This window comes from Octopus bimaculoides, chromosome 15 (assembly GCF_046866305.1).
Source record: "Octopus bimaculoides isolate indiv1 chromosome 15, ASM4686630v1, whole genome shotgun sequence".
Taxonomy (NCBI): Eukaryota; Metazoa; Mollusca; class Cephalopoda; order Octopoda; family Octopodidae; genus Octopus; species Octopus bimaculoides.
The window spans coordinates 9,807,300-9,834,930 of NC_142942.1; the positions used below are offsets into that span (position 1 = coordinate 9,807,300).

A 27,631-nucleotide genomic window follows, 5' to 3' on the forward strand; every position below is an offset into this window, starting at 1 on the left:
ATGAAAAAGGACCCATTTCACTCTCAGAGTGGTTGGAATTAGGAAGGGCATCCAGCCATAGAAACCATGCAAAATCAGACTGAAATCTGGTGCAGCCCCTCAGCTTGCCAGCTATGGTCAAACCATCCAACCCATGCCAGCATGGACAACGGATGTTAAATGATAATGATATGTGTGTGTGTGTGTGCGCGTGCATTTTCTGTGATGATTTGAGAAGCGATGATGAGTGACAATTCTGTAAATAATAATATTTTATAAGCTTAAAGCTTATAAGCAATCACTGTGTATTGACCAAAAACAATAGTCTAATACTGGGGCACGTGTACGGAAACCCACTTTTTTCCATCGAGGGCTTATATGCTCCAGTATTAGACTATTTTCTTTAGTCAATACATGGTGATCACTTATATGCTTTAAGCTTATAAAATATTATTATTCAAAGAATGAATGTATATATATATATATATATATATATATATATATATGCTTCTAATTTTCAAAGGTTAATTTTCCTTTTTTCTTCATATTCTATTTAACATATATCTGCTTCATTTAAAGAATTGATTATAAATCTTTAATAGAATTAATTTTTCTGCTTTTCCATTGACAGTTCTGAAGATACCTCGCAAAGAAAATCATCTTATAGTTTGACATGGACTTTCAAGTTTCCATACAGTTATGACACTGTCTATTTTGCCCACAGCTACCCATACACATATTCAGACCTGCAGGTGTTACTACTGTAGCTACAGTATTGAGTATTCTTTATATTATATTATGCTATGTTATATTGTTATATTATATTGTTCTATATTATACTATATTACTTTATATTATACTATATTATACTATATTATATTACATTATACTATATTTTATTATATTATATCATCATCATCATCATTGTTTAACATCCGACTTCCATGCAGGTATGGCTTGGGCAGTTTGACGGGAGCCGGCCAGGTAGAACACTACCCCAGGCTGTTGTGTCTATTTTGACAGGGTTTTTATGACTGGATGCCCTTCCTAACACCAACCACTCTGCAGAGTGGACTGGATGCTTTTTACGTGGCACCAGCACTGGCAGGGTGACCAGATAACTTGCAAGACAAGGGATTTTGAGAGGGGAGGGAGCATTGGAGGAGAGGATCTTGTGCCAGATGATGAAAGGTTAAAGTGAGACAAAGAAACAGAGAGGTAGAAATAGGTGTCTTGCTATAGAGGAAGTACATGGTTATGTATTATAGTGTGTCATCATCATCATCATCATCATCATGTAACATCCCTTTTTCCATGCTGGCATGGGTTGGATCGTTTGACAGGATCAAATGAGCTAGAAGGTTGTACTAATCTCCAATCCACACTTTGGCTTAGTTTCTACAGCTGGATACCCTTCCCAATGCCAGCCACTTCACAGAATGTACTGGGTGCTTTTTTTTTCATGCCACCAGCATTAATGAGGTCACCAGGTACTCGCAAGACGAGAGCCCTTCAACTGAATCAGGAATAGTATTGGAGAATGTGAAAATATGATAGAGGGACAGGAAGAGGTGTTTTGCTGAAGAGGTGAATACTTGGCTTTCACAGCTGGAAAGAGAGAAAGAAGATGTGTGAGGGGTTACTCTCAAAATACAAGGTTAATATAAGAGAGGAAGATTAGAGATAGAGGAACAGAAAGGTTGGGTGAGTCAGAAAGTATGCTAGAATGTGTCAGAGGATCAGAGATGGAGGTTAAGGTGGAACCAGTGAATATTAGTTTGCAGAGGGGAACATGAAGGAAATAAGAGTGGTTTAGGGTGGAGGAAGAAGTGATAAGGGACAGTAGTAGGGATGTAATGTGAAGCATAAAAGGATGAATGGCATCATTTACAGCACTTGAATAAGTAAGTACCACATTTAGAAGATTGATGGAGGGTTGGATATTAGAAGATGAGTTGCGGGGGAAAGCTTAACAGTACCTCATTTTTGTTTAGATGGAGAACATCACCCTTCATCTCAGTACTTTGTCATCATCTGTACGAGGCTTGTCATTTTGAGGTCAATCTTCACTACTTCATCCCATGTTTTTCTGGATCTTTCTCTCTTCCACAGTTCCATCCATTTTAGCAATCGACACTTCTTTATACAGCTGTCCTTATCCATCCACATCACATGACCATACCCACACATTTCTCTCTCTTGCACATGACTTCTGAGGAACAAGTAGTACCACATTTCGAAGACAGATGGAGGGATTCATCATCATCATCATCATCATCATCATTTAACGTCCGCTTTCCATGCTAGCCATCTGGTTTCACCAGCCCTCAGTCAAATCGTCCAACCCATGCTAGCATGGGTTGGACGATTTGACTGAGGACTGGTGAAACCAGATGGCTACACATGGCTCCAATCTGATTTGGCAGAGTTTCTACAGCTGGATGCCCTTCCTAATGCCAACCACTCAGAGAGTGTAGTGGGTGCTTTTACGTGTCACCCGCACAAAGGCCAGTCAGGCGGTACTGGCAACAGCCACGCTCAAAGTGGTGTATTTTATGTGCCACCCGCACAAGTGCCAGAAAGGCGACGCTGGGCACAGATGCCATCCCGATTTCGCTTTTGCTTGCCCCCTCGTTTTTGCTGAGATAAATGGTTCTTCTCAAGCACAGAATATCACCATTTATTTCGGTCCTTTATCATCATCTGTGTGAAGCTCATCATTTTGAGGTCAATCTTCACTACTTCATCCCATATTTCCCTGGATCTCCCTCTTCCACAGCTCCGTCTATTTCAGCAATCAGCGCTTCTTTATACAGCTGTCCTCATCCATCTGCATCACATGACCATACCCACACATTCTTCTCTTTTGTACATGACATCTGCTGCTTCTTATGCCCAGTTTTTCTTTCGACACATTTGTAACATTGGGGTCAAAATTTCAGGCCTTGTGCTTTTAGTAGAAAAGATTATTATTATTATTATTATTGTTCAGTAGTTTTATTTTTATAACGTGCTTTCACTTCACTACCGAGCGCAGCTCTGTGTGCCTTTGGTATGTGCTGTGGTTTGCTGTGATGCTCTTATGGTTACTGTATTGAAAGTGTTTGCGTAGGATGTGTGCAGTGCCCAGTAGTGCAATTTTCTGTATGTTATATATATTTGTAAGTCCTGGTGTTTTTGTTATGTATTTGTCAGAATATTTTTTTATTATACCTAAGGCACCTACTATGATAGGAATTGTTTCTGTTTTTAGATTCCACATTTGAGTTACCTCTATTTCCAGGTCTTTGTATTTTGAAAGTTTTTCCATTTCTTTTAGAGAAACGTTGTCATCTGCTGGTATTGATACATCAATTAGAAAGCATTTTTTTTCCTTCATGATCTTTGACAACTATATCTGGTCTATTGGCCTTAATTTATCTATCTGTATTGTTATTATTATTATTATTATTATTATTATTATTACCACCAGTCCTCAGTCAAATCGTCCAACCCATGCTAGCATGGAAAGCGGACGTTAAACGATGATGATGATGATGATGATTATGTGGGTCATGGATTGGCTGAATGGTTAAAGTGTTGGATAAGAAGTTTTGTGGGGTTTTTTCTACATCTTTGATCTGATTTCAGTTCCTGTTGAGATTTAACTTTACCTTTCATCCTTTCAAGGGTTAATAAAATATAATACCAGTTATATACTGCAGTTCTACATAATCATCACTAATTTAAGACCTGATGCTTGCTAGAAACTATTACTGCTACTACTACTGCTGCAGCTGCTACTAATACTACTATTTTCTGCTTTTGTCATGCGGATTATCATGATGATCATCATTATTATTGATATAGGAATACCTGTTCAAGTGTGCCAATAATCCAAAGATATCCAAATTCTTCAACATACGAATCCTCTGCAGAACTCTAGCAGGAAATAACATCTATATTTTGACTATAACAAATCCAATATCAGACACTGCTCAGATGCAGGTGAGTTTATCCTGTAACAATACATACATACATGTGAGTGTGTGTGTAGCAATCTTTATATCCAGGTTAATGTGGGTGTCCTGTTAGAATGCTGAATGCTATGGTAGTGGCACTGAGAGGTCCTCTCATATGGACACATGGTGCATTAAAGCATAGACATATATTGCCGCAGATGAGAATTGCCTGTTATAGGCACTGGAACTGCCGGGTCACGTTATTTCAGTCTATTGGACTTCTTCAGTGCGAGGCATCTGGTGACTGCATACCAGCCCATAGCAGATGATTCTCATCTGCTACAAGTCTGTGTTTTTATGCACCAAGCAACAATATGAAAGGATCACACAAGGCGTAATACTACAATGTTTAGCATTCAAACAAGACATCCACATTAAGTTCATGTTAAGATTGCCTTTTGCTACTTTTACTAATTCTATCACAAATAATTATTTTTTAACGAGCCTACTTGTTATTTATGACATCAGTGACAAACAGTTCTTCTTACGCCCTTTCAAAGCCTAGCCAGGCTCGTGGGCCCGGTTTCCCGGTTTCTATGGCGTGTGCCCCCCCCCCCAGCTGGACAGGACACCAGTCCATCGCAGCGTTACTCAAGAAACAGGAAGAAAGAGTGAGAGAAAGTTGGGGCAAAAGAGTACAACAGGGGGTCGTCACCACCCCCTGCCGGAGCCTCGTGGAGCTTAGGTGTTTTCGCTCAATAAACACTCACAATGCCTGATCTGGGAATCGAAACCATGATCACCCGACTGCGAGTCCACTGCCCTAACCACTGGGCCATTGCACCTCCACAGTGACAAACAGTACTAAATAGCAACTCACTAGCTTCTTTTTCTGAGACAATATTAATTAATAACATCATTAGCATGCTGCGGAGAATGCTTAGCAGCATTTCATCCATTTTTATGTTCTGTGTTCAAATGCCTCTGGAGTTGACTTTGCCTTTCATTCTTTCAGGGTCAATAAAATAAGTACCAGTCAAACACTAGGGGTCGATGTAAACTGACTTACCCCTTCCTCTGAAATTGTTGGTCCTGTGGCAAAATTTGAAACCAATATTGATTAATAACACATGACAAAGCATCGTTAGCATGCCAGGCAAAATACTTAGCAGCACTTCAGCTGCCTTTGTGATCTAAGTTCAAATTCTACCGAGGTTGACTTTACCTTTCGTTCTTTCAAGGTTAATAAAATGAAGTACCAGCTGAGTACCGGGGCCGATGTACTCGACTAGCCACCTCCCCCAAAATTTCAGGGCTTGTGTCTGTAGCAGGAAGGATTAATTAATTAACCACACAGAAATTTGCATTTGTTTAACTGCCAGGCATTAGATTTTATTTGTTTTTTTTTTCATGTACTGAATTTTTGTCAACCATTTCAGTTTGTCCATGTTGTTTTCTCTTCTCTTTTAGACCAAGAAAGCTGTGTTTGTAACATGCCGTGTCCACCCTGGAGAAAGCAATGCCAGTTGGGTAATGAAAGGATTTCTAGATGTTTTGATAGCGGATTCAGAGTATTCCAAAGTAAAATATATTTTTTAATTTTTACGAAATATCTTTATCATCATCATCATCATCATCATCATCATCATCATCATCATCGTCATCAACATTGTCGTCATTTAACATCCATCTTACATGCTGGCATGGGTTGGACAGCTTGACAGGAGCTGGCAATGCCTGAGGACTGCACCAGGTTCCGCTGTCTACTTTGCCATGGTCCCTATGGCTGGATGTCCTTCCTAACCCTAACCACTTTACAGAGTGGACTGAGTATTTTTTACATGGCAATAGCACCAGCAAGGTCTGTTTCATTTCATTTTGTTAAAGTTTGAATATATTTTTCTCTGTTTTCTACCATATCATCATCATCATCATCATCATCACCATTGTCATTTAATATCCATTTTCCATGCTGGCATGGGTTGGACAGTTTGACAGGAGCTGGTAAGTCAGAAAACTGCAACAATCCCTGTCATCTGCTCTGGCATGGTTTCTATGGCTGGATGCCCTTTCTAGTGCCAACCACTTTACAGCATGGACTTGTTGCTTATTGTGTGGCACCAGCAACAGAGAGGTCACCAAATAACTTACAAGACAATACCCCTGGACTGAGGGAAGGAGCAGTATTGAGGAAGGTGACTTTGTACCAGACTGAAAGGGTATGAGTTGAGGGGGCAGAAATTGACATCTTGCAGTCAAAACAATATTTAACTACTTCAGTAGGAGAGAGAGAGAGAAAGATGGGGAAGATGTGTCCGGGAGATTCACTCCGGTCACAGGGAGGTATACATAAGTGAAGTGAGACCAAGGATTGGATAGGGTGAGTGGGTGGGTAAGTTTACAAGCTTACAAAGGAGAATGGGAGGTATAGGTATATGTTTATGCATGTGTGTGTGGATATATATATCATTTTCATCATCATTTAACATATTTTCAATGCTACCATGGGTTAAACAATTTCACTGGTTCTTGTAAGCCAAAGAGCTGTACCAGGCTCCAGTCTGATTTGGCTTGGTTTCTACAGCTAGATGCCCTTCCTAATGTTAACCACTCCAAGAGTGTAGTGGGTGCCTTTTACATGTCACTGCATGGGTGTCATTTTTGTGTCACCGGCACTGGCCACAACTGTGATTTCACTTTGCTTGGCATGTCTTCTTAATCACAGCAAAATCACATATATGTATATAGGTGTGTTATATATATATATGTAGATGTCCATCATCATCATCATCATTGTCATTTAACGTCTGCTTTCCATGTTGGCATGGGCTGGTAAGTCAGAAGGTTGCACCAGGCTCCAATCTGATCTGGCAGAGTTTCTACGACTGGATGCCCTTCCTAATGCCAATGACTCCGAGAGTGTAGTGGGTGCTTTTTACATGCCACTGGCACGAGGGCCAGTCAGGTGGTACTGGCATTGACCACGCTTGAATGGTGCTTTTTATATGCCACCGGCTCGGGAGCCAGTCAGGCGGCACTTGCAACGACCACGTTCAAATGGTGCTTTTTATGTGCCACTGGCACAGGACCAGTCAGCCGGTACTGGCATCGACTATGCTCAAATGGTGTTTTTTAAATGCCACTGGCATGGGTGCCAATCAGGTGGTACTGGCATCAGCTACGACAAAGACTACTCTTGACTCAACAGGTCTTTGCAAGCACAGTTTATTGCCCAATGATTGAAGGGTACTCTTAAATGGGCCAGTTATTCTGCACTGGCCTAGGCCACAGTTACAGTCTCACTTGGCTTGCCAGATCTTCTCAAGCACAGCATATCTCCAAGTGTACGAGTGGTTCAGCTGTTTCCAAGATGGCTAAAAGAATGTTGATATTGATGAACGTTCTAGGAGACCTACAACCAGCAAAACAGAAAAACATCGCAGATATGTGTGCAGCTATGAGGGGAAATCGTCGAATCACCATCTGTGAGATATCAGAGGGTGTGCAGATTAGTTAAGGTTCAGTTCAGTCCATTATCACAGAAGATTTGGGTATGAGACGCATGTATGCCTAGTTTGTGCCACAACTACTTTCAGCTGACCAAAAAGACACCCAGGTTTCAGTTGCACAAGATCTCCTTTATTGTGTCAAGAACAATGAGAACTTTTTGGAAACTTTGTGTAAGCCTCTGAGCAGGTATCTCCAAGCTTTTGGCAAAATTTGATGCAGATTCTCCTGTCAACTTTCTCTGTCATGGCCAATGTGATGATCACACGCTATACACCTTGCTTCTGAGCACTGCTGTAAACAACAGAAGTGAGCTAGAATGTTAAAACTTAGTGCGCGTGCACAGCAGAGTTTAAGGTCAATCTGTGCCAAACAGCTTCACTGCATGCTTTAGCTTTATTACTATGTCAACTGTCCGGATATTTATTGATCAGACCATAGATATATATATATATCATCATCATCATCATCATCATCGTTTAACGTCCGCTTTCCATGCTAGCATGGGTTGGACGATTTGACTGAGGACTGGTGAAACCGGATGGCAACACCAGGCTCCAGTCTGATTTGGCAGAGTTTCTACAGCTGGATGCCCTTCCTAACGCCAACCACTTTAATAAGTTTGATTCAGCTCCATGCAGCTTAAAGTTTCATAAAACGAACTTCTGTCATTAGTCTTGTAAAAACCAAATGAGACCAGTCCAAGAAGACATCTGGATGCTGGACTGCTATTGGTCAATGCAAGTCACATGGTGTTATTGATTTGGTAGCAACATCAATTCAAATCTGTATTATTCCAATATGTATTCACTGTATACATACATACATATTTACTTATATACACACAAACACACACACACACACGCATATATATGTATGTATGAATTGAAGCATTCGTATATCTTTCATTGTAGCTGCTGAGAGAAATGTTTGTCTTTAAAGTCATACCCATGCTGAATCCTGATGGTGTCATTGTTGGAAACTACCGTTGTTCCTTGTCAGGTCGTGATCTAAATAGAAATTACAAGCCTACATTGGAAGGCCAATTTCCTACGATTGGGAATATCATCAGTATGGTGAAAAAGTAAAATTGTATTTCTGTTTTATATACCTCGCTAACCCTTTAGCATTCAGATTACTCTGCCAAATGTAATGCTTATTTATTAACATTGTTTTGAATTAATCATGCATTTTCTTGTAGCCTTGAGATTTTGATTATGTGACTGTATTTTTTTAGACTATCATTGGAGGTTAGGCACACACACACACACACACTCTCTCTCTCTCTCTCTCTCTCTCTCTCTCTCTCTCTCTCTCTCTCTCTCTCACATATAAGACAAGCTATGTTGGGTTGGTGCATAATTATTGCGGTATTTATTCAACAAAAACAATTACAATATTTAACAAAAACATCTTTAAATGACGCTCTGACCATTTGCCAAGCAAATGGAAAGCAGTAATTGAAGGAGGTGGTGAATATGCTCCAGAATAATCATTTAAAGATGATTTTGTTATGTGTTGTTATTGTTTTTGTTAAAAAAATACTGCAATAATTATGCACCAACCCAATAAATAAAGGTCATTACATATATTTCCTCCATTGGAGTATATTTGGCTTACAGCTGTTTCCAGTAGTCATTATAAGTTCATTACTGATTGGTTTATTCAATTGGTCTATTGATCATTTGAGAAAAATTGAATGACCTAAAAAATTGATGCTACTTTGATCAGAGCCATTTCTGGTTATGTATGTATATGTTTTAAAATAATGTTGTATTTTCAGGTTACTAAACAAACTAGAGGTTGTTATGTATTGTGATTTTCATAGTCACAGCCGGAAACACAATGCATTCTTTTATGGTTGTAAGAAACGTGGACGGAAAGAAAGGAAACTAGTCCAAGAAAAGGTTTTCCCATATCTGCTTGCCAAAAATGCACCCAATCATGTAATTAGTTTATTTTTTCTTAGTATTGTAATAATTCTTTCTATTATAAGCTCGTGGTCTGAAATCTTGAGGGTGGGGGCTAGTTGGCTACGTTAACCCCAGTGTGAAAAAAGGATAAACGACAAAGTCACCCTTGACAGAATTTGAACTCAGAATGAAAAATTGGAAGAAATGCCACAAGGCATTTGGTCTGGCATGCAAATGATTCTGCCAGCTCACCACATCATCATCATCATCATCATCATCATCGTTTAACATCTGCTTTCCATGCTGACATGGGTTGGCGGTTTGACTGAGGACTAGTGAGCCTGAGGCTGCACCAGGCTCAATCTGATCTGGCAAAGTTTCTACAGCTGGATGTCCTTCCTTATGCTAACCACTCCGAGAGTGTAGTGGGTGTTTTTATGTGACACCGGCATGAAGACCAATCAGGCAGTTCTGACAACGACCACGCTCAAAAGGTTTTTTTACGGGCTACCTGCACTGGAGCCAGTCTGGCCGCACTGGCAACGACCACACTCAAATGTTGTTTCCCATGTACCAGTAGGGTGACTCTGGCAATGATCACGCTCAGATATGCTTTCAACATTCCACTGGTACTAGTGCCAGCAGACCGTACTGTCATCAACCACGTTAGCGGTTTTGATTAGTTTTCACTTGCCTCAATAAGTCTTCGCAAGCAAAGTTCATTGTCCAGTGAATGAGGGGTACTCATAAGTGGGCAGGTTACACCCCACATTTGGATGTGCTTTTAACATTCCACTGGCACAAGTGCCAATCAGGCAGTACTGTCATCGGCCACGTCAGCGATTTTGAATAATAATAATAATAATAATAATAATAATAATAATAATAATAATAATACTGATAATAAGAGCAGCAAGCTAGCAGAATCGTTAGCATACCAGGTGAAATGCTTAGCAGTATTACGTCTGCTGTTATGTTCTGAGTTCAAATTTCGCCGAGGTCGACTTTGCCTTTCATCCTTTCGGGGTCAATTAAATAAGTACCAGTTACGCACTGGAGTCGATGTAATCGACTCAATCCCTTTGTCTGTCCTTGTTTGCTCCCTCTATGTTTAGCCCCCTGTGTGCAATAAATAAATAATAATAATAACCCTTTCTACTAAAGACGGAAGGCCTGAAATTTGTGGGGAGGGGCAAGTCAATTACATCGACCTTATTGTTTAATTGGTACTTATTTTATCGACCTTGAAAGGATGAAAGGCAAAGTTGACCTTGGTAGAATTTGAACTCAGAACATGAAAATGGATGAAATTCCACTAAGCATTTTTCCTAGTGTGCTAATAATTCTGCCAGCTTGCTACTTTAATAATAAGATAATATTTTGATTACAAATTAATTAACAGACAGCTTTCTGACTGGCCAGCTCCTATCAAACTGTCCAACTCATGTCAACATGGAAAATGGATGTTAAATAATGATAATGATGATACATATATATTTGTAAATATAATTTGTATAAAATGAGGCTTCTAAATAGTTTCCATCTGTCAAATTTCACTCACAATATTGTTAACCTGAAGCTATACTCCAAGACATATTTGTCCATGATGTCTCACTGTGGCACTGAATCTGGAATCACGTAGATAGAAAGCAGACTTCTAAGCCACATATCCACACTGGTGTCCTATATATGAAATATGTTCTTTGAAACTTTGAAAATTCAATGAAATCCATTCTTCTCTTATGTTGTCCTTTTGGTTTTTGTGCACAGACCTTTCTGTAGAATTTATTTTTCTCTTTTCTTCTTTGTTGCAGTTCCTGTTTAGTTCTTGCAAATTTAAAGTTCAACGGAGTAGAAAACGCACAAGTCGTGTAATTATGTGGAAACTTGGCATCAAAAACAGCTTTACGTTTGAGGCTAGTGTTTCATTTACCTCTCTTGTTGTTTTGCTACTGTTGTTGTTGATGCTGATACTGATGTTACTGTTGTTGTTGTTGTTGTTGTTTAACCCCAGGTCAGCCTTCATCGAACAGGCCTATGATTATGTGGTAATTCCAGACTTGAATATCCCATAAATTTATGAATATTTAGGTCTACACTATCTGACATGTCCTTTCCTTTTGTAAAATAAATGGATGTGATTTTTGAGAAAATTTAGCTGTTATTTCTAGCAGATCAAGCGACCATTTAGAGGCTCCTTCTTTCACTGGTTCTTCAGGTTGTTGTATTCCAGCTATTTTATGTCACTTCACTGACAATATTTACTTGAAATTTCAAGCAGAAATAAAATAAGAAACATTTTTTTTTCTTTTTTACTTAGCAAAACCCATCTATTAATGAGAGAGATGGTCTGTAGATGATCACTAGATCTGGTAGATCTAATTGAAATTTCACTAATTATAACTCTTCAAACATGGAATTGTCTAAGGTGCATTTGGGGCACATAATGCTTTATGAGTTTAAAAAAAGGGATCTCTGCGGCTGAAGTGACTCAAAATATTTGCTCAGCTTATGGAGAAGAGTGCCTGAATAAAAGAACATGCAGAAGATGGTTTGTAAAATTCAGAAAGAAGGCACATGTCACGCCCTACAATCTCGATGTGCTGGATCCGCCCACTACCAGAACACATGACAATGACCCATAGACCGTGGTCAAAATGCATCCAAGAAATTGACTTTATCAGATCATTCAAAATTTATCTCTAACATAGGCGCAGGAGTGGCTGTGTGGTAAGTAGCTTGCTTACCAACCACATGGTTCCGGGTTTAGTCCCAGTGCGTGGCACTTTGGGCAACTGTCTTCTACTATAGCCTCGGGCCGACCAAAGCCTTGTGAGTGGATTTGGTAGACGGAAACTGAAAGAAGACCGTCATATATATGTATATGTATATATATATATTTGTGTGTCTGTGTTTGTCCCCCCAACATCGCTTGACAACCAATGCTGGTGTGTTTACGTCCCCGTAACTTAGCGATTCGGCAAAAGAGACCGATAGAATAAGTACTAGGCTTCCAAAGAATAAGTCCTGGGGTCGATTTGCTCGACTAAGGGTGGTGCTCCAGCATGGCCGCAGTCAAATGACTGAAACAAGTAAAAGAGTAAAAGAATAATGAAATTAAGACATATTTCAGTCACACACATCTCACATTTCTTTTGTGACTCAGTGTATATAGGCCTGTACCTACCACTTAACCATATGAGGTGGTATCAAAAAGTTCCCTGATTAGTTTTGTAGCACACCAACAGGTGTCAGCACTTGGTTGTGTGCACTGTGAAAGCTAGCAGTGACCTTTGTAAGGCAATGTGCTGAGTGACATTTCTCTATTTACTTCACAAGTTGTGAAATTTGTGTTTTTGTGGTCATGTGTATGCTGTAGTCTGTGATTTTGTCATGGACAAGAACAAAGAGCCAAATTTTGCTTTAAACTTGGGAAGTCTGCTACAGAGACATTGAGCATGCTTTGGCAAACTTACGGTGATGAGGCAATGGATTGTACACAAGGTTTCGAGTGGTATGGGTGCTTCAAAAGCAGAAGAGCATCCCTGGAATACCTACAACAAGCATCACCCCATCGGAAATGTGGTATTATGCATCAAGAATTCATCCCCCAGGGCCAGACCATCAATCAAGAGTTCTACTGTGATGTTTTGAAGCATTTGACGGAGGACATTTGGCTAAAGTGACTGGAACTGTGGAATGCAAAGAATTGGATTCTTCCTGATGACAATGTATGCTGTCACTGAGTTCTCCTCACTCATGAGTTTCTCACCAATAACAACATGGTATCATTTCCACACCTGTCCTATTCACCAGATTTATCACCTGTGAACTTCCATCTCTTCCCTAAGTTGAAAATGCAGCTCAAAGGTCATTGTTGAGACCCAGAACAACTCACAGAAGGTCTTTGACTCACTTACAGAAAACAACTTCTAGGCCGGATTCCAAAACTGGCGGGAACACTGGGATCAATGCATAGCTGCACAAGGGGACTATTTTGAAGACAATGTTAAAACTTAGGTAACTAAGTTATTTTTTATTAAACATAACTAATCCGGGAACCTTTTGATACCAGCTCATTAGCCATGTCTGTGTCACCTATAGTAATTATTCTAACAATGATTTGTTTCTTTGTTTTTTGAGCAGGTTTCCTGTTGTGGTTCTACTATTGGAGAGAAAAGGGGCTTCCACTTCAACACTCGCGATTATGAAATGCTGGGAGTATCTTTCCTCCATACTCTTCTTGATTATGTCAACTTAGATAAATTTCAGGTAAAAGCAATTTCACTTCTTTTCATCTAACTCTTTTGCTGTCAACTTGCCAGAAACTGCCCATGGTTCTCTGATACAAACTAATAGTAATATATACTTGCGTTTATCCTAATTTTTCCACTGTATGTATGTGTGTGTGAGTGAGTGTGTGTAAAAAGTGATCTGTGAAAAGTAACTTGAAGTTAGGTTTCTTCTCAAAGAGCAAAAAAAAAAAAAATCAAGAAAACCTTGTTTGTAAAAAATTCTGAACCTTGTTTTGCACCCCCTATGCAAATTTCATTTCTGAGCCATTTCTGGTCTAGGGTGCCATGGTCAAACCATCAACACCTGATGACATCTTGTATTTTCAAGCTTTGGGATAATAACCTCACAAGGCTTTGGCTGGTTTTGTAGAAGGCACTTAGGCACTTGCCCAAGGTGCTATGCGGTAGGACTGAACCTGAAACTATGTAGTTGGGAAGCAAACTTCTTAAACTACACAACCCTACTTGCACCAAAAAAGCTAGGGTTGGGAGTTAAATGCCATAAATTCCAATGAAATGAATCCTCTGTTTTGGTGTATTCTGCCCGTATTTCAACAATGTTCTGTTCTTGTTTTCTTAGCAGATAAACTGTTTGTTTGACGAACTTAAAAATACACTGAAGAAGGAACTGAAGAAAGAAGAAAAGGGATTGTGTGCAGGAGACCAGCCAACATCTGAAGACGAAGACGAAGATGAGGATGAAGACGAAGATGAGGATGAAGACGAAGACGAAGACGTGGAAGAAGAAGATGAAGATGAAGATGAAGATGAAGAAGAAGCGGAGGAGGAAGAAGGAGAAGAAGAAGAAGAAGAAGAAGGATCTAAGTTATTTGAATCTAGGTATTCTTTTATTCTTATTTATTTAGTAAAGAGAAATTATATTTTCACTGCTGAATCTAGCGGAATCACTGTTTTCATTTTGACCATTTTCTGAATGAGTAACATTGAGAAGTTTGTCTCCCAGACATGTGGTTTTGGGTTCAGTCCCACAGCGCAGCACCTTGGGTGAGGGTTTCTTTCATATAGGCCTGGATTGACCAAAGCCTTGTGAGTAGATTTGGTAGATAAAGACCGAAAGTAACTCATCAATTATACATGTACATCTATGTGTGTGTGTTTGTTAGTTTGTTTACATTTTGCACTTCTCTGGAAATTGCTGTGTTACAAGCAATGATATTATCAGCAATTATTTGCTGGTGTTGTGACTTCAAAGCCGTGTGAAATAAGATGTTCCTTAGAGGTAAGGGTTAGCATCAGGAAATGCATCCAGCTGTAAAACTAGATTCCGTCAAACTAATCAACTGAAATTAACCTAACAGTTACCAAAATTTTTATTCCTTTAAAGATAGGTTTCTTTGGAAAGGTTTATGTTGTCATTCTTTCATAAGAGCTTCATTTCTTGTGAAAAATGCATTTTGATGGATATTTGCCTGCTATTTCTTGCAGATTGAGCAGTCACATAGAGACTCCCTCATTCTGTGTGTGTATGTGTATGTTTTTGTTTTGTGTTGTGTATACTGTTTTGTTATGGTTTGTTTTATGTTGTTTTTTTCTTTTGTTATAAATATATATCACTTCTCTGTATTTTCCAGTGATGGTTCTGACAGCTCAGATTCAGACGAGCATCCTTCCCATATACAACTGTTAAGCAATAAGGTAACTTCATTTACGTACACACACACACACATACACACAATCAGAGGGTTTACAATTTTTCTGAGCCCTATAAAAGAACTCAGACAGTTCGACCTCCAAGCAGACCTTTCGTGATACCCTTAACCCTTTAGCATTCAGATTACTCTGTCAAATGTAAAGCCTGTTTAATTACATTGTTTTAAATTAATTGTACAGCATCTTGTAACTCTGAGATTTTGATGATGTCCTTGTTTATTTTTAGAATGACTTTGTAGGGTAGGTGTGAGAGGTCAGAGCTGGCTGGTTTGAGTATAAAACAGGAAGACAATTTTGGCCTGTTTAAACGCTAAAGGGTTAAAGCCAGGAACTTTTCAGCATCCCCTCATATATATGTATACACAAGGGGTGCTGAAAAGTTCCTGGCTTTGGGTAAAAGCAAATACAGGAGGATCAGTTAATTATGGAAGAGGCGGTTATGGATGCAGAAAAGTGATCTTAAACCAGAAACAGAAGCTTCAATTTGTGCAAGCCCTGTGGTGCAGTGGATTAATAGGAAGGTTATCAGAGAAGATAGTTTACATATGTGGAGGATGCACAGGATCAATAAAAACTTTAGAGACACAGGAAATTGATTCTTTCAAATATCCTGGTGGCTCATTCTAGGTAGTAGATAATTTCTGCTGGGGGTCCAAATTAGTAGTGGGGGTGGATGCACGGAGAGTGTGATAGCTAGAATAAGAATAGGAGGGGGGAAATTCAAAGAGCTGTTACCTTTGTTGGCCACAAAAGGTTTCTTCAGGATGATTGTATGATGCATGTATACGGACAGCAATTCTACATGGTATTGAGACGTGGGGCCTGGATGCAGAAGGCTAGAATGGATATGAAGGTTAGAAAGGAACATGACTAGTATGCTCTGCCGAATGTGTAATGTGTTTTGTATGTCTACATGTTCGACAGAGTGCTTGTGTTTTGAGACAGAACTTAGGCATAAGAAGAATTAGTTGCTGTGTGCTAGAGAGGGGACTGTGCTGGTTTGGTCATATGATACTGATGAATGCTGACAGCTCCATAAAAAAGCACTGTTCTCTCAAAGTAGATGGAACATGTGGAAGTAGGAGACCAAGGAAGACATGGGATGAAGTACTGAAGAACGACCTCAAGATGCTGAACCTTTCAGGCAAGATGACAAAGGACCGAAATAGCAGGCACCTTGCTGTACTCAAGAAGACCCATACTCCACAGCAGAAGTCTTAGGATCGGTCCCTCTGGTGGTATAAAGTATTCGTGGCAGTGCCACATAAAGGCATCTATGCGGCACCTCATAAAAGCACCTGTGTGGTGTCACGTAGCACACTCTGTAAAGTAGTTGGTGTTAGGAAGGCCATCCAGCCATAGAAACCATGCTAAATGAGACATGGGCTATAACAGCCAAGGACATGTGTAGGCTTGATAGGAATGAAGCCTGTCTGCTTCGCTGGATGTGCAATGTCAGTGTGCATGTTCAACAGAATGTAACTATCTTGAGAGAAAAATTAGGCATAAGAGGTATTAAGATATGGTGTGCAAGAGAAACGACTGCACTGGTATGGTCATCTGATGCATATGGACGAGGACAGTTGTGTAAAGAAGTGCTGATATCTAGCTGTGGAGGGAACCTGTGATAGAGGTAGACCAAGGAAAACATGGGACGGGGTGTTGAAGCATGATCTTCGAACTTTTAACCTCACAAAGGCAATGACTTGCGACCAAGACCTTTGGTGATCTGCTGTGCTTGAGAAGACTTGTCAAACCATGCTGGCATGGGTTGGACACTTTGATATGAGCTGGCAAGGCCAGGAGCTGCACCAGGTTCCATAGTCAGTTTTGGCTTGGTTTCTACAGTTGGATGCCCTTCCTAATGCCAACCACTTTACAGAGTGTACTGGGTGCTTTTTACATGTCACCAGCACCTGTGCTTTTTACATGGCACCATCACCTGTACTTTTTACATGGCACCAGCACCTGTGCTTTTTACATTGCACCGTCACCAGTGCGTTTTATGTGACACCCTCACCAGTGCTTTTTATATGGCACCATATATGGTGATTTTTACATGACACCATCACCAGTGCTTTTTATCATGCCAACACATTCAAAATGTAAAGAGGTAGAACAAAAAATGCAAAACCATTTAGTGCAATGATCTAACAATTCGATCAATCTACCATTATCATCCTCCTCAGAAGATTGAAAGACAATGTTGATCTTGATAGGATTTGAACACAGACCATAAAGAGGTTTAGTTGGGTCTTGTCTTACTTGATCTTGTTTTTATTCTGTTTAACTCTTTCAATTCTTTTGTTTCAGAATAGTAAATCTGATATCAGAAAATCTGAACTGGTAGGTATATCATTGCTTCTTCTTTTACTGGTTGCAATCACTGGTTTGTGGCCATCATGGAGTACCACCTTCAACTGTTTTTCTCTTTCGTATCAACTCTAGTAATGTCTAGTACTTATTTTATCAATCTATTAAGACAGCAATTGGCTAAATTCACCTCAGCATAAAAGGATCCAACTCAGCCTAAATACACAATACATGAAGCATTCTGTTTAGTGCAATGGGATTCTTTCAGTTTCCTTCTGCCAAATTCACTCACAAGGTTTTGGTTGGTTCAGGGTTATAATAGAAGATTGAATGACACTATAGTTCAGTCCAACTGTGTGGCCCAAAATGCTATACAGTGAGACTGAACCTAAAAGCCATATGGTGGGGAAGCAAACTTATTAACCACATGGCCACGCCTGCACTTATATACATACATACATAGACAGATAGATTAATAGAGAGAGAGAGAGAGAGACAGACAGACAGACAGATAGATAGGTCTGTAAGTAGGTAGGGATTGAGGGAGGGAAGGGTTGAGGTAGGTAGATACATACTTATATCGACCTCAGGGTACTGAACCTTTCAGGCAAGATGACAAAGGGGCAAGATACCTGGCACCGTGCTATACTCAAGAAGACCCATACTCCGCAGCAGTCCCTCTGGTGGCATAAATCACTCATGGCAGTCTTATGTAAAAGCGCTCATGTGGTGCCACGTAAAACCACCCATATTGTTCCACGTAAAACCACCCATGTGGCACCATGTGACACCACATAAAAGTGCCCAAACAACACCACATAAAAGCACCCAGCACACTCTGTAAGTGGTTGATGTTAAGAAAGGGCATCCAACAGTCGAGACCATGCCAAATCAGACTAGAGTCAGGTGCCACTCCCCAGCTTGCCAGCTCTGTTCAAAGCTTCCGACACATGACAGCATGGGCAACAGGCATTAAACGATGAGTCACATGTATGTGTTGAACACTCTGTGTTGGAAATTATCTCTAAAGGCTTTGCAGGTTTTATTAACAATAATTTATATTTTCTTCCAGAGTCAGTTAGTTAAATATTCCAAGGCATCTGATTTGAATATTAGCAAGTCTCAGACTACAAGACAGTTGTCATTGGAGGACAGTGTGAGTAATATTTAGATGTAAATCTTTAGAATTCCCATGAATCTATCTTTTATTCTGAAACAGTTTGTTTATAAAACAATAAAAACACCATTGATATGTAAGACAACAGAGTAATTCTCGGGGAGATTCAGCGTGACACAGTGTGACAAGGCTGACCCTTTGAATTACAGGCACAACAGAAACAGGAAGTAAGAGTGAGAGAAAGTTGTGGTGAAAGAGTACACCAGGGTTTGCCACCATCCCCTGCCGGAGCCTCGTGGAGCTTTAGGTGTTTTTGCTCAATAAACACTCACAATGCCCGGTCTGGGAATCAAAACCGCGATCCTGTGACCGCGAGGCTGCTGCCCTAACCACTGGGCCATTGCGCCTCCACTTGGAATTTTGTATAAGACTGACAAAAAGAACACCTTCGTTAAATAAATACATTAGCGACCTAATAAACTATTTTTCAAAATAATTCTCTATTCTATAACTTTTGGAATTTTGTCAATAATTTATTTTATTTGTTTCTTCTTTTTTTGTGTTAATTGTAGAGAAATTACTTCCAATATCTAACAAAGGAACTTGAAGATAACACGCTGCTTCCCAGAAGTATAAAACTATTTTCACTTTTATTCTTTGACAGCTTTTTATTCTGTTAACCATGAAACAGCCATCGTTCATACATACATGCATTCATTCATTTTTAACCCTCTAGCATTCAAATTACTCTGTCAAATGTAATGTTTATTTTTTCATTTTGTTTTGAATTAATCATGCATTATCTTGTAGCATTAAAATTTTGATGTACAAAATGTTTATTTTTAGAATGACATTGTAGGGTAGATGTGAAAGGTCCAATATGGCCAGTTTGAACAAACAACAGATAGGATATCTGGGCTTAAATCTGTTTTTCCATGCTAGTATGAGTTAGATGAATATGTTACTGAGGTTTTGTTTTATTGCTATATGTTCTTACTGACACTAACCTTTACCTGATTTTCACTCAAGTAAGGAGTCTCTTATTTCATGAGAGAAATGAATGAGTGAACTAAAAATATTGCTTCAGAAATAAAAATACCCAATAAATTTAGTAAATGAGAGCAAAGACAAAAGTAAAAACATAAATATTCATTTTGTAGTCATTTGTAATCCTGAAAACCATAACAGTTTACATTCAGCCAAATAATGCCTTCCAATCCTGCACTAATCATTAAACCTCCGAAAATAATTTTAAAAAATCCCAAATTATCAATAGCTAAGGACAACCACCAGATTTTAAAAGACTCTTAACAAAGGCGAAATTCACATCAGAAGAAATAATGCAGGTAAAAAAAAAATATGAAGACTTTATTGTAGAAATTATGATATATTAAAACAGGGAAAAAACCCAAAAGATTTAAGAATAGGAAGGGATTAAAGATTAATACAACATGAATAGCAAAACAAAAGAAAACCTCATTTACTGCATCGCATATCCAGAGCACAATGAGAATAATGGGATGAAACAGGATCAAAATTTAATACGACAGGTTAGGGTTCATAAGTCAAAAGTTTATCTTTTAGAAATGTTCCATGTGGTGAACATCAAAGAATATGCGCAAATGAAAAATTCAAAATATTCCCTTTTTTTCAAAATAAAGGAAGAAAATGATAAACTATGTAAAGCAAAGGAAGAATACTCTTTAGGAATTCTAAACCAGAAATAGTCAACACTGCTACAAGAAGCAACCTTTTTTTGCTGTACACATTATCCCATAACACATGCACTTCAAAAGCTGCTAACATTCAAAGTGCTTCTTTTTTGTGAACACTTCTTCCAAAAAATTTAAGTCATTCTGTATTTTTTTTAAAGATTTCTTTCATAAAATTTATAGTTTTAAATTAAAGAAAATCTTTCTTCAAATATTGTGCCTGTATCAAGAATTCTTTTTAAAACCCCTCTTTTTTACGTATGTCTTTATTTATGCATGTATATAAATATATGTATATATATATATATATGTATGTATGTATGTTTGTATGTATGTATGTATGTTTGTATGTATGTATATATGCATGCATGTATATGTATGTATATATGCATGCATGCACACTCATACCTTCACATATATATGATGGTAGGTAGAGATTTGAAAGGATATTTGGCTATTATTTCTAGCAGGTTGAGTCCCCAGCCAGAAGCTCTCTCATCACTTCATTTTTCATAAGTCTTTCTTTCTTTTCTTTTGTCTTGCTTCCAGAAACTCTTGCACTAAATAACCGACAGATAGGCAAGAACCGTATTTTATTCTGCAATAGGTCTACTGAACAGCCACCTAGCCTTCACGTTGTTGGAAGAGGACAAGATCAAAATAAAAACGCTCTGAAATCAAGTAAATAAAACTATTTGAGTACACAAAAATATAGGAACAGGCCTGGCCGTGTGTTTAACCCTTTAGCACTCAAATTACTCTGTCAATTACAATACTTATTCATTCATATTGGTTTGAATGGATCATGCATTATCTCATAGCTTTGATATTTTGATGATGTGATTGTTTATGATTTGAATGACATTACTAGGTAGGTGGCCAGATCTGGTCAGTTTGAACGTAAAACAGATAGAACATTTTGGGCTGTATATGGCCAGTTTAAACTCTAAAGGTTTGAGCAGCTCATTTTGCAACCGCGTGGTTTCAGGTTCAGTCCCACTGTGCAGCATCTTGGGACACTTCTGGTATAGCTCTGAGTCAACCAACCCCTTGTGAGTGGATTTGGTAGACTGGGGTCAGTTTGTTTTGACTGAAACCCTTCAAGGCAGTTCCCTGGCAAACCTGCTGTCCAATGACCGAAGCAAGTAAAAAAGATAAGCAGAAAATGAGGAAACCATAACAAATTCATGAAAAGATGGATATTTTCATGTATCTCTTTGTGTGTGTTTTTTTGAAATGAAAATAGCTGGTTTCAAATTTTGGCACGAGGCCAGCAACTTCAGGGAGAGGCTAAGTTGATTGCATCAATCCTAGTGCTCAATTGGTACTTATTTTATTGACCCCAAAAGGATGAATGGCAAAATCGACTCTGGCAACATTTGAACTCAGAATGTTATGACAGATGAAATGCTGGTAAGCATTTTCCCAATGTGCTAACAATTTTTCCAGCTTGCTGCCTTACCAGGCTAATGAAAATTTTAATATCCATCTTAATTAGCTTGATTAGTATATTGGACATGGTTATACATTTTAATGAATCTATGCTTGTAAAATGGAAGTCAGGTTAGGGATCTCATCACAGGCTGATGAGACCTGCTCCTGGGACCATGTAAACCAGAACTACCTGTTCTGTGGTCAGTGGCTAAACCAGCTCTCCCACTTGAACAGCTTGCTACTCTTGTGAGGAGGGTTTCTGGACACCCAGCAGGACTAAATACCTGTTGAGGATTGATTAGCTCCTTGTGGGCCAACAGCTATCCAGTTGGGGAAGGAAATGGCAAACCACGAAATATCTCTGCCAAGAAAACACTACAAGAAAGTTCAAAGAAAATTATGCTGTCTTCATCCAATGGGAGAATTTGCAGTTGATTGAGAAGACTTTTGCTGTAGTGCCATCAATGTGCTGCAAAAAATGTACAATACATGATGATAACAATGCTTCATTGTCATCATTGTCATTCTCTATGCTGGCATAAGTTAGACAGTTTGACAGGAGTTGCAGAGCTGCACTTGATTCCATTTGTTTGTTTTGGCATGGTTTCTCCAACTGGATGCCCTTCCTAATGCCAACCATTTTACAGAGTGTACTGGGTGCTTTTAATGTGATACGGGCATGGGCGCTTTTACATGGCATTGGTATGAAGGAAATATTTTTCTTACAAACCTAATGTTTTCATTTCGTTCTAATAAATTTTGTTATGACAAAGTGAGAAGAGGAAGGGCAGCCATGGCCTGTTGAAGGGTGTTTGAAACAAGTAGGAGAAAGGGATGTTGTGATCCTCTGATTGGTGATGTGAGGGAGGCAGTGATTCTTGGATTGGGAATGTGGTCCAAACATTAGTGACAGAGTGGACTTTGCTAAAGTCACCTAAGGGCCAAAGGATGTTGGTAAACCAGGCAGTGAATTAATCTTTTTAATACCAACATACCTTAAGCTGCCCTTGGTCTTGATACAAACTTCTTTGTTTAAAGTCATCTGAATTAAGATCTATCAAAATTTCATGTTAAAATCATGATCCAAACACCAGCTTGATAATGATTAAATTGTTTTACAAAATTCTTCATTATTTTCATAATAAACTGCAACAGAGACAGTGTATTTTAACAGAAATATGGTAACAAAAGGGTTAAGTCAGTCACCTAAGAACAGGAAGAGTCTGATGGGCTTCTACCTGCCTACCCAATTTCACTCGAAATGCCAGGTCAATCAAAGACACGTCCCCAAGTTGCTGCATAGTGGGATTGAACCCAGAGCTACATCATTATAAAACAAACTTGTTAAATATATAACCAGACATGGCTGTATGGCACCTTGGGCAAGTGTCAACTACTATAACCTTGAGCTGACCAAAACCTTATGAGTGGATTTGGTAGCACCTGGATGAAATGCTTAGTGGTATTTTGCCCATCGCTACGTTCTGAGTTCAAATTCCGCCGCATGCACACACACACAGATAGAAACCAAGCCAAAACCAGCTATGGAACCTGGTGCAGCCCGTGTCAAGCCATTCAACCCATGCTAACATGGAAAATAGATGTTAAGTGATGATGATGATGATATACATACATACATACATACATATATGTATATGTATACAGGGTGGCCCAAAAGTAGGTTTACAGTTATTCAACTATCTTTTTCGCATTCATATATTAACAGTTTAGATTTTAATTATAAAAAAAATATGAAACCATTATTTTATGCTAATTTACTTAATTTTGTCAAGCTCCCATTTCAGTTTGTAAGATTGAAATTTAAAGTGCCTACGTGATAACTGTAAACCTACTTTTGGACCACCCTGTATATGTGTGTACGTGTCTTCTTGTCTGTATTTGTTCCTCCCCTACCACTTGACAACTGGTATTGGTATGTTTACCTTGCCATAACTTAGCAGTTTGGCAAAAACAAACTGATAGAATAAGTACCAGACTAGCATAGCCACAGTCTAATAATTGAAACAAAAGAGAAAAAAAAAGCAGATAAAAGATGCCATACGCACTTTATATTTAACCCTTACCTTTCCATATTTCTATTGAAGTATCCTGCCTTTGTTTCAGTTAATATTGGTTTCAAATTTTGGCACAAGGCCAGCAATTTCAAGGAAAAGGGTAAGTTGGTTACATTAAATGATACTTGACTGGTATTTGTTTAATCAATCTTGAAAGGATGAAAAGCAAAGTCAATCTTGACAGAATCTGGACTCAGACCGTAAAGATACAATGAAATGCCTGTTAACACTTTGCCCAGCATGCTAATCCTTTCTGAAATTCGGGGGAAAGGAACTAGTCGATTACATCAACCCTAGTGTGTAACCGGTACTTAATTTATTGACCCTGAAAGGTTGAAAGGCAAAGTCAACCTCGGCGGAATTTGAACTCAGAACATAGCGATGGGCGAAATACCACTAAGCATTTCATCTAGGTGCTAACGATTCTGCCAGCTCACTGCCTTTTTGTTCCAGTTAATATTGGTTTCAAGTTTTGGCACAAAGCCAGCAACTTCAGAAGAAGGGTTTAGTTGTTTATGTCAACCCCATTGCCCAACTAGTATTTATTTAATCGACCCTGAAGGGATAAAAGGCAAAGTTGACCTCAGCAGAATTTGAACTCTGAATGTAAAATCAGACGAAATGCTGCTAAGCATTTTGCCCAGCATGCTAATGACTCTGCCAGCTTCCTGATTTTTTCTTTCAATATTGACAATAGGCGTAGGAGTGGCTGTGTGGTAAGTAGCTTGCTTACGAACCACATGGTTCCGGGTTCAGTCCCACTGCGTGGCACCTTGGGCAAGTGTCTTCTACTATGGCCTTGGGACAACCAAAGCCTTGTGAGTGGATTTGGTAGACGGAAACTGAAAGAAGCCTGTTGTATATATGTATATATATATATATATATGTGTGTGTGTGTGTGTGTATATGTTTGTGTGTCTCTGTCCCCCCAACATCGCTTGACAACCGGTGCTGGTGTGTTTATGTCCCCGTAACTTAGCAGTTTGGCAAAAAAGGCCGATAGAATAAGTACTAGGCTTACAAAGAATAAGCTCTGGGGTCGACTTGTTCGACTAAAGGCAGTGTTCCAGCATGGCCGCAGTCAAATGACTGAAACAAGTAAAAGAGTAATAATAAAGAATTCAGCAAAATAACTTGGTTGTGTTATTAAGCTGGTATTTGGAGCATAAATAAGTGATATTTGGATGTAATATTTTAATTTAGATCACTTCAAAACAGTAAGTGTGTATCAGAGGACCACAGAGGTAGTCACGGGTGGGTTGGTATCAAAAGGGTGGAACACTAAACTTTGTTTTTGATGTTGTTTTTGTCTTAAGCCTTGTGCCTACATTAGAATGGTTTGTTTTTGTCTCTGTTTAGATGGTTTAATAAACAAAATATTTTGGAGAAATATCAAAGTAACAGCCCCTGGCAAACTAATTCTAAACAGAAGCAATATGCCAATGTCGAAAAGTTCTTCCAAACTGCTTACTCAGAATGGAGATGAGAGACATACCCCATTGGTAAGCATCTACCGTTTCTAAAATTAAAATTCTGAATTTTAGTTCTGTGTATATGTAGGTACAGGTATGGCTGTGTGGTTAAGCAGCTTGCTTCCCAATCACTTGGTTCTGGGTTCAGTCACACCATATAGCATCTTGAGCAAGTGTCTTCATTTTATCTTGATTTTTTTTTTTATAATGTTAATATTTTTGTTTTTTATTTTTATTCAAGCGACTCTTTGGCAGCAGTCTTATTAAAGAAGTATCAGAGAATTTGAGTTTAAGATCCAGAAGTTTTCTAGCCCCAGCAAATAAGAGTATGTATGATTTTTTTCTCCCCATATCAAATCCTTTTTATGTAATCATGACACATGTGTCGCATACTACTGATATTTATGTGCACATTCCAAAATTCCAGTGTTATGGACCCTGTAAAAAGGATTTTGCTCCTGAAAATGGAGCTCATGGAGCTGAAAAATGTGGGAGTTAAGGCCCCTATTGGGGGTGGGTGTGTTAATGTCAACCAGAGAAGTTGAATTGTTGGGAATCTGATCACGATAATCAGTCAGCTACCCTAGCCTAGTCGTTACTACTCCCCAATGTAGGATTCCTCACCATACCGGTGACAGGCACAGCTGTAAGATGCATTACGGATGTATAGCAATTGGAAGGGCATGACCCAATTGAAATAACGTGTGACGTTTGGAGTAAAGGGAAATGAAAGTGTCGATAGGTAACTGGGCAGAAAAAATTTACAATCAATAAATGTCTTAGAACAACCAGTCACTCATCTGGGAAGGCCTTGAAATCAGTGTTACCAACTGGGGACTATGTGTGACCCAGTGATAATAAAAAGACTCAAAGGAGGTCTGCAACGAAATAATTTTACTCAACACTTTGCAAGTGAATCAGTGGAGGCAAAGATGTGTCTCATTTACTTGACAATGTATGCACCACATTGCAGAAATCACAATGTAAGTATATGTGAAAGGATAGTTTTACACTGTTGTACCGTTGAATTACAAATAATACTCATCTGTTATGTTTGGGTGACCCTATAGCTTCCAATAGTACAACTGTATTCATCTTTGCTTAGGAAAATGACTAAATTGTGGGTGTGAAGTGCCCATGAAGGGGTCTTTGTAACTTCTAAAAAGAAGAAATTTTAGAAATATTATTTTATTTGTGTGTAATATCTAAGGTTAAAATTTCATCATCATCAAAAATATATGAATTTTCAAGGGGGTTATGGTCGTTATGCATAGAATATAATTTCCAAATTTCATAAAGATCCATTCAGTACTTTTGACGTAGTTTTGGATAAAAAAAAAATGACTAGTGTGTTTATGTGCATGTGTATGTATGGGTATATATATATATAGATATCTGTATGCATGTATATATGTGTACATATTACATGTATACATATACATCTCTCTCTCTATATATATATATACATGTATATGGATACATTTGTGCAGATATATATATACATGTATATGGATACATTTGTGCAGATATATATATGCATGTATGTATGTATGCCTGTATATATGTGAGAGTATAGTTTCACTGTAGTAGTCTCAATATGAAAATGAAACCATTAAAGTTAAAGTATATATATATATATATATATATAATGTAATTGATGTTTTTTTTTTTATATTTCAGAGTACTTAGATATCAATCAGGCCTTGATGAACCCACCATTCAGAAAACCAACTCTTCCTTTAAATTTGGATGTCACAATATCTCCAATAGCTTCTAAAAAGATTCTCTACAACAAAACTGATGACAATTTCTCATCATATAACACGAGACACTTGGCTTTCTTAAAGTGAAAAATGTATAAAGCTTATCAAAACAAAAAAATGATTGCTGTTCTTATTTTGTATTTCACTCATAAAAAAAAAGACTGAAAATATTTATTAGAAAGAGAAAGAATGGAAGCGGTTCAACAATGGTTGACCAATTCAATTGGGTGCCAGAGTACAACTGGTCAACAATCCAAGGTCCATTATATTGTTCTTTTCTACTCTAGGCACAAGGCCCGAAATTTTGGGGGAGGGGGCCAGTCGATTAGATTGACCCCAGTATGCAACTGGTACTTAATTTATTGACTCCGAAAGGATGAAAGACAAAGTTCACCTCAGTGGAATTTGCACTCAGAACATAAAGACAGACAAACTACAG

The 27,631-nt window shown here is 38.6% G+C and overlaps 1 protein-coding gene across 18 annotated transcripts in view; it reads left to right on the forward strand.

The window, feature by feature from the left end:
- LOC106876859 (cytosolic carboxypeptidase 2) overlaps positions 1-27,315 on the forward strand; it is a 54,615-nt gene extending 27,300 nt beyond the window's left edge. For 3 of the 18 annotated variants that reach the window (XM_089363375.1, XM_089363376.1, XM_089363377.1), the window contains 17 exons: positions 611-731; positions 3,829-3,966; positions 5,391-5,501; positions 8,342-8,511; positions 9,211-9,373; positions 11,155-11,256; positions 13,487-13,612; positions 14,216-14,475; positions 15,228-15,291; positions 17,620-17,652; positions 18,692-18,775; positions 19,309-19,366; positions 20,998-21,129; positions 24,007-24,057; positions 25,317-25,459; positions 25,671-25,755; positions 27,110-27,314. In XM_089363375.1, the coding sequence (XP_089219501.1) occupies positions 611-731; positions 3,829-3,966; positions 5,391-5,501; positions 8,342-8,511; positions 9,211-9,373; positions 11,155-11,256; positions 13,487-13,612; positions 14,216-14,475; positions 15,228-15,291; positions 17,620-17,652; positions 18,692-18,775; positions 19,309-19,366; positions 20,998-21,129; positions 24,007-24,057; positions 25,317-25,459; positions 25,671-25,755; positions 27,110-27,279 (2,011 nt within the window). In that variant the 3' untranslated portion in view covers positions 27,280-27,314. Of the gene's footprint in view, positions 1-610; positions 732-3,828; positions 3,967-5,390; positions 5,502-8,341; positions 8,512-9,210; positions 9,374-11,154; positions 11,257-13,486; positions 13,613-14,215; positions 14,476-15,227; positions 15,292-17,619; positions 17,653-18,691; positions 18,776-19,308; positions 19,367-20,997; positions 21,130-24,006; positions 24,058-25,316; positions 25,460-25,670; positions 25,756-27,109 lie in introns of all 18 variants that reach the window. The other 15 variants (XM_089363379.1, XM_089363380.1, XM_089363382.1 and 12 more) reach the window with 11 other exon arrangements.
- The last annotated feature ends 316 nt before the right edge of the window (positions 27,316-27,631 follow it).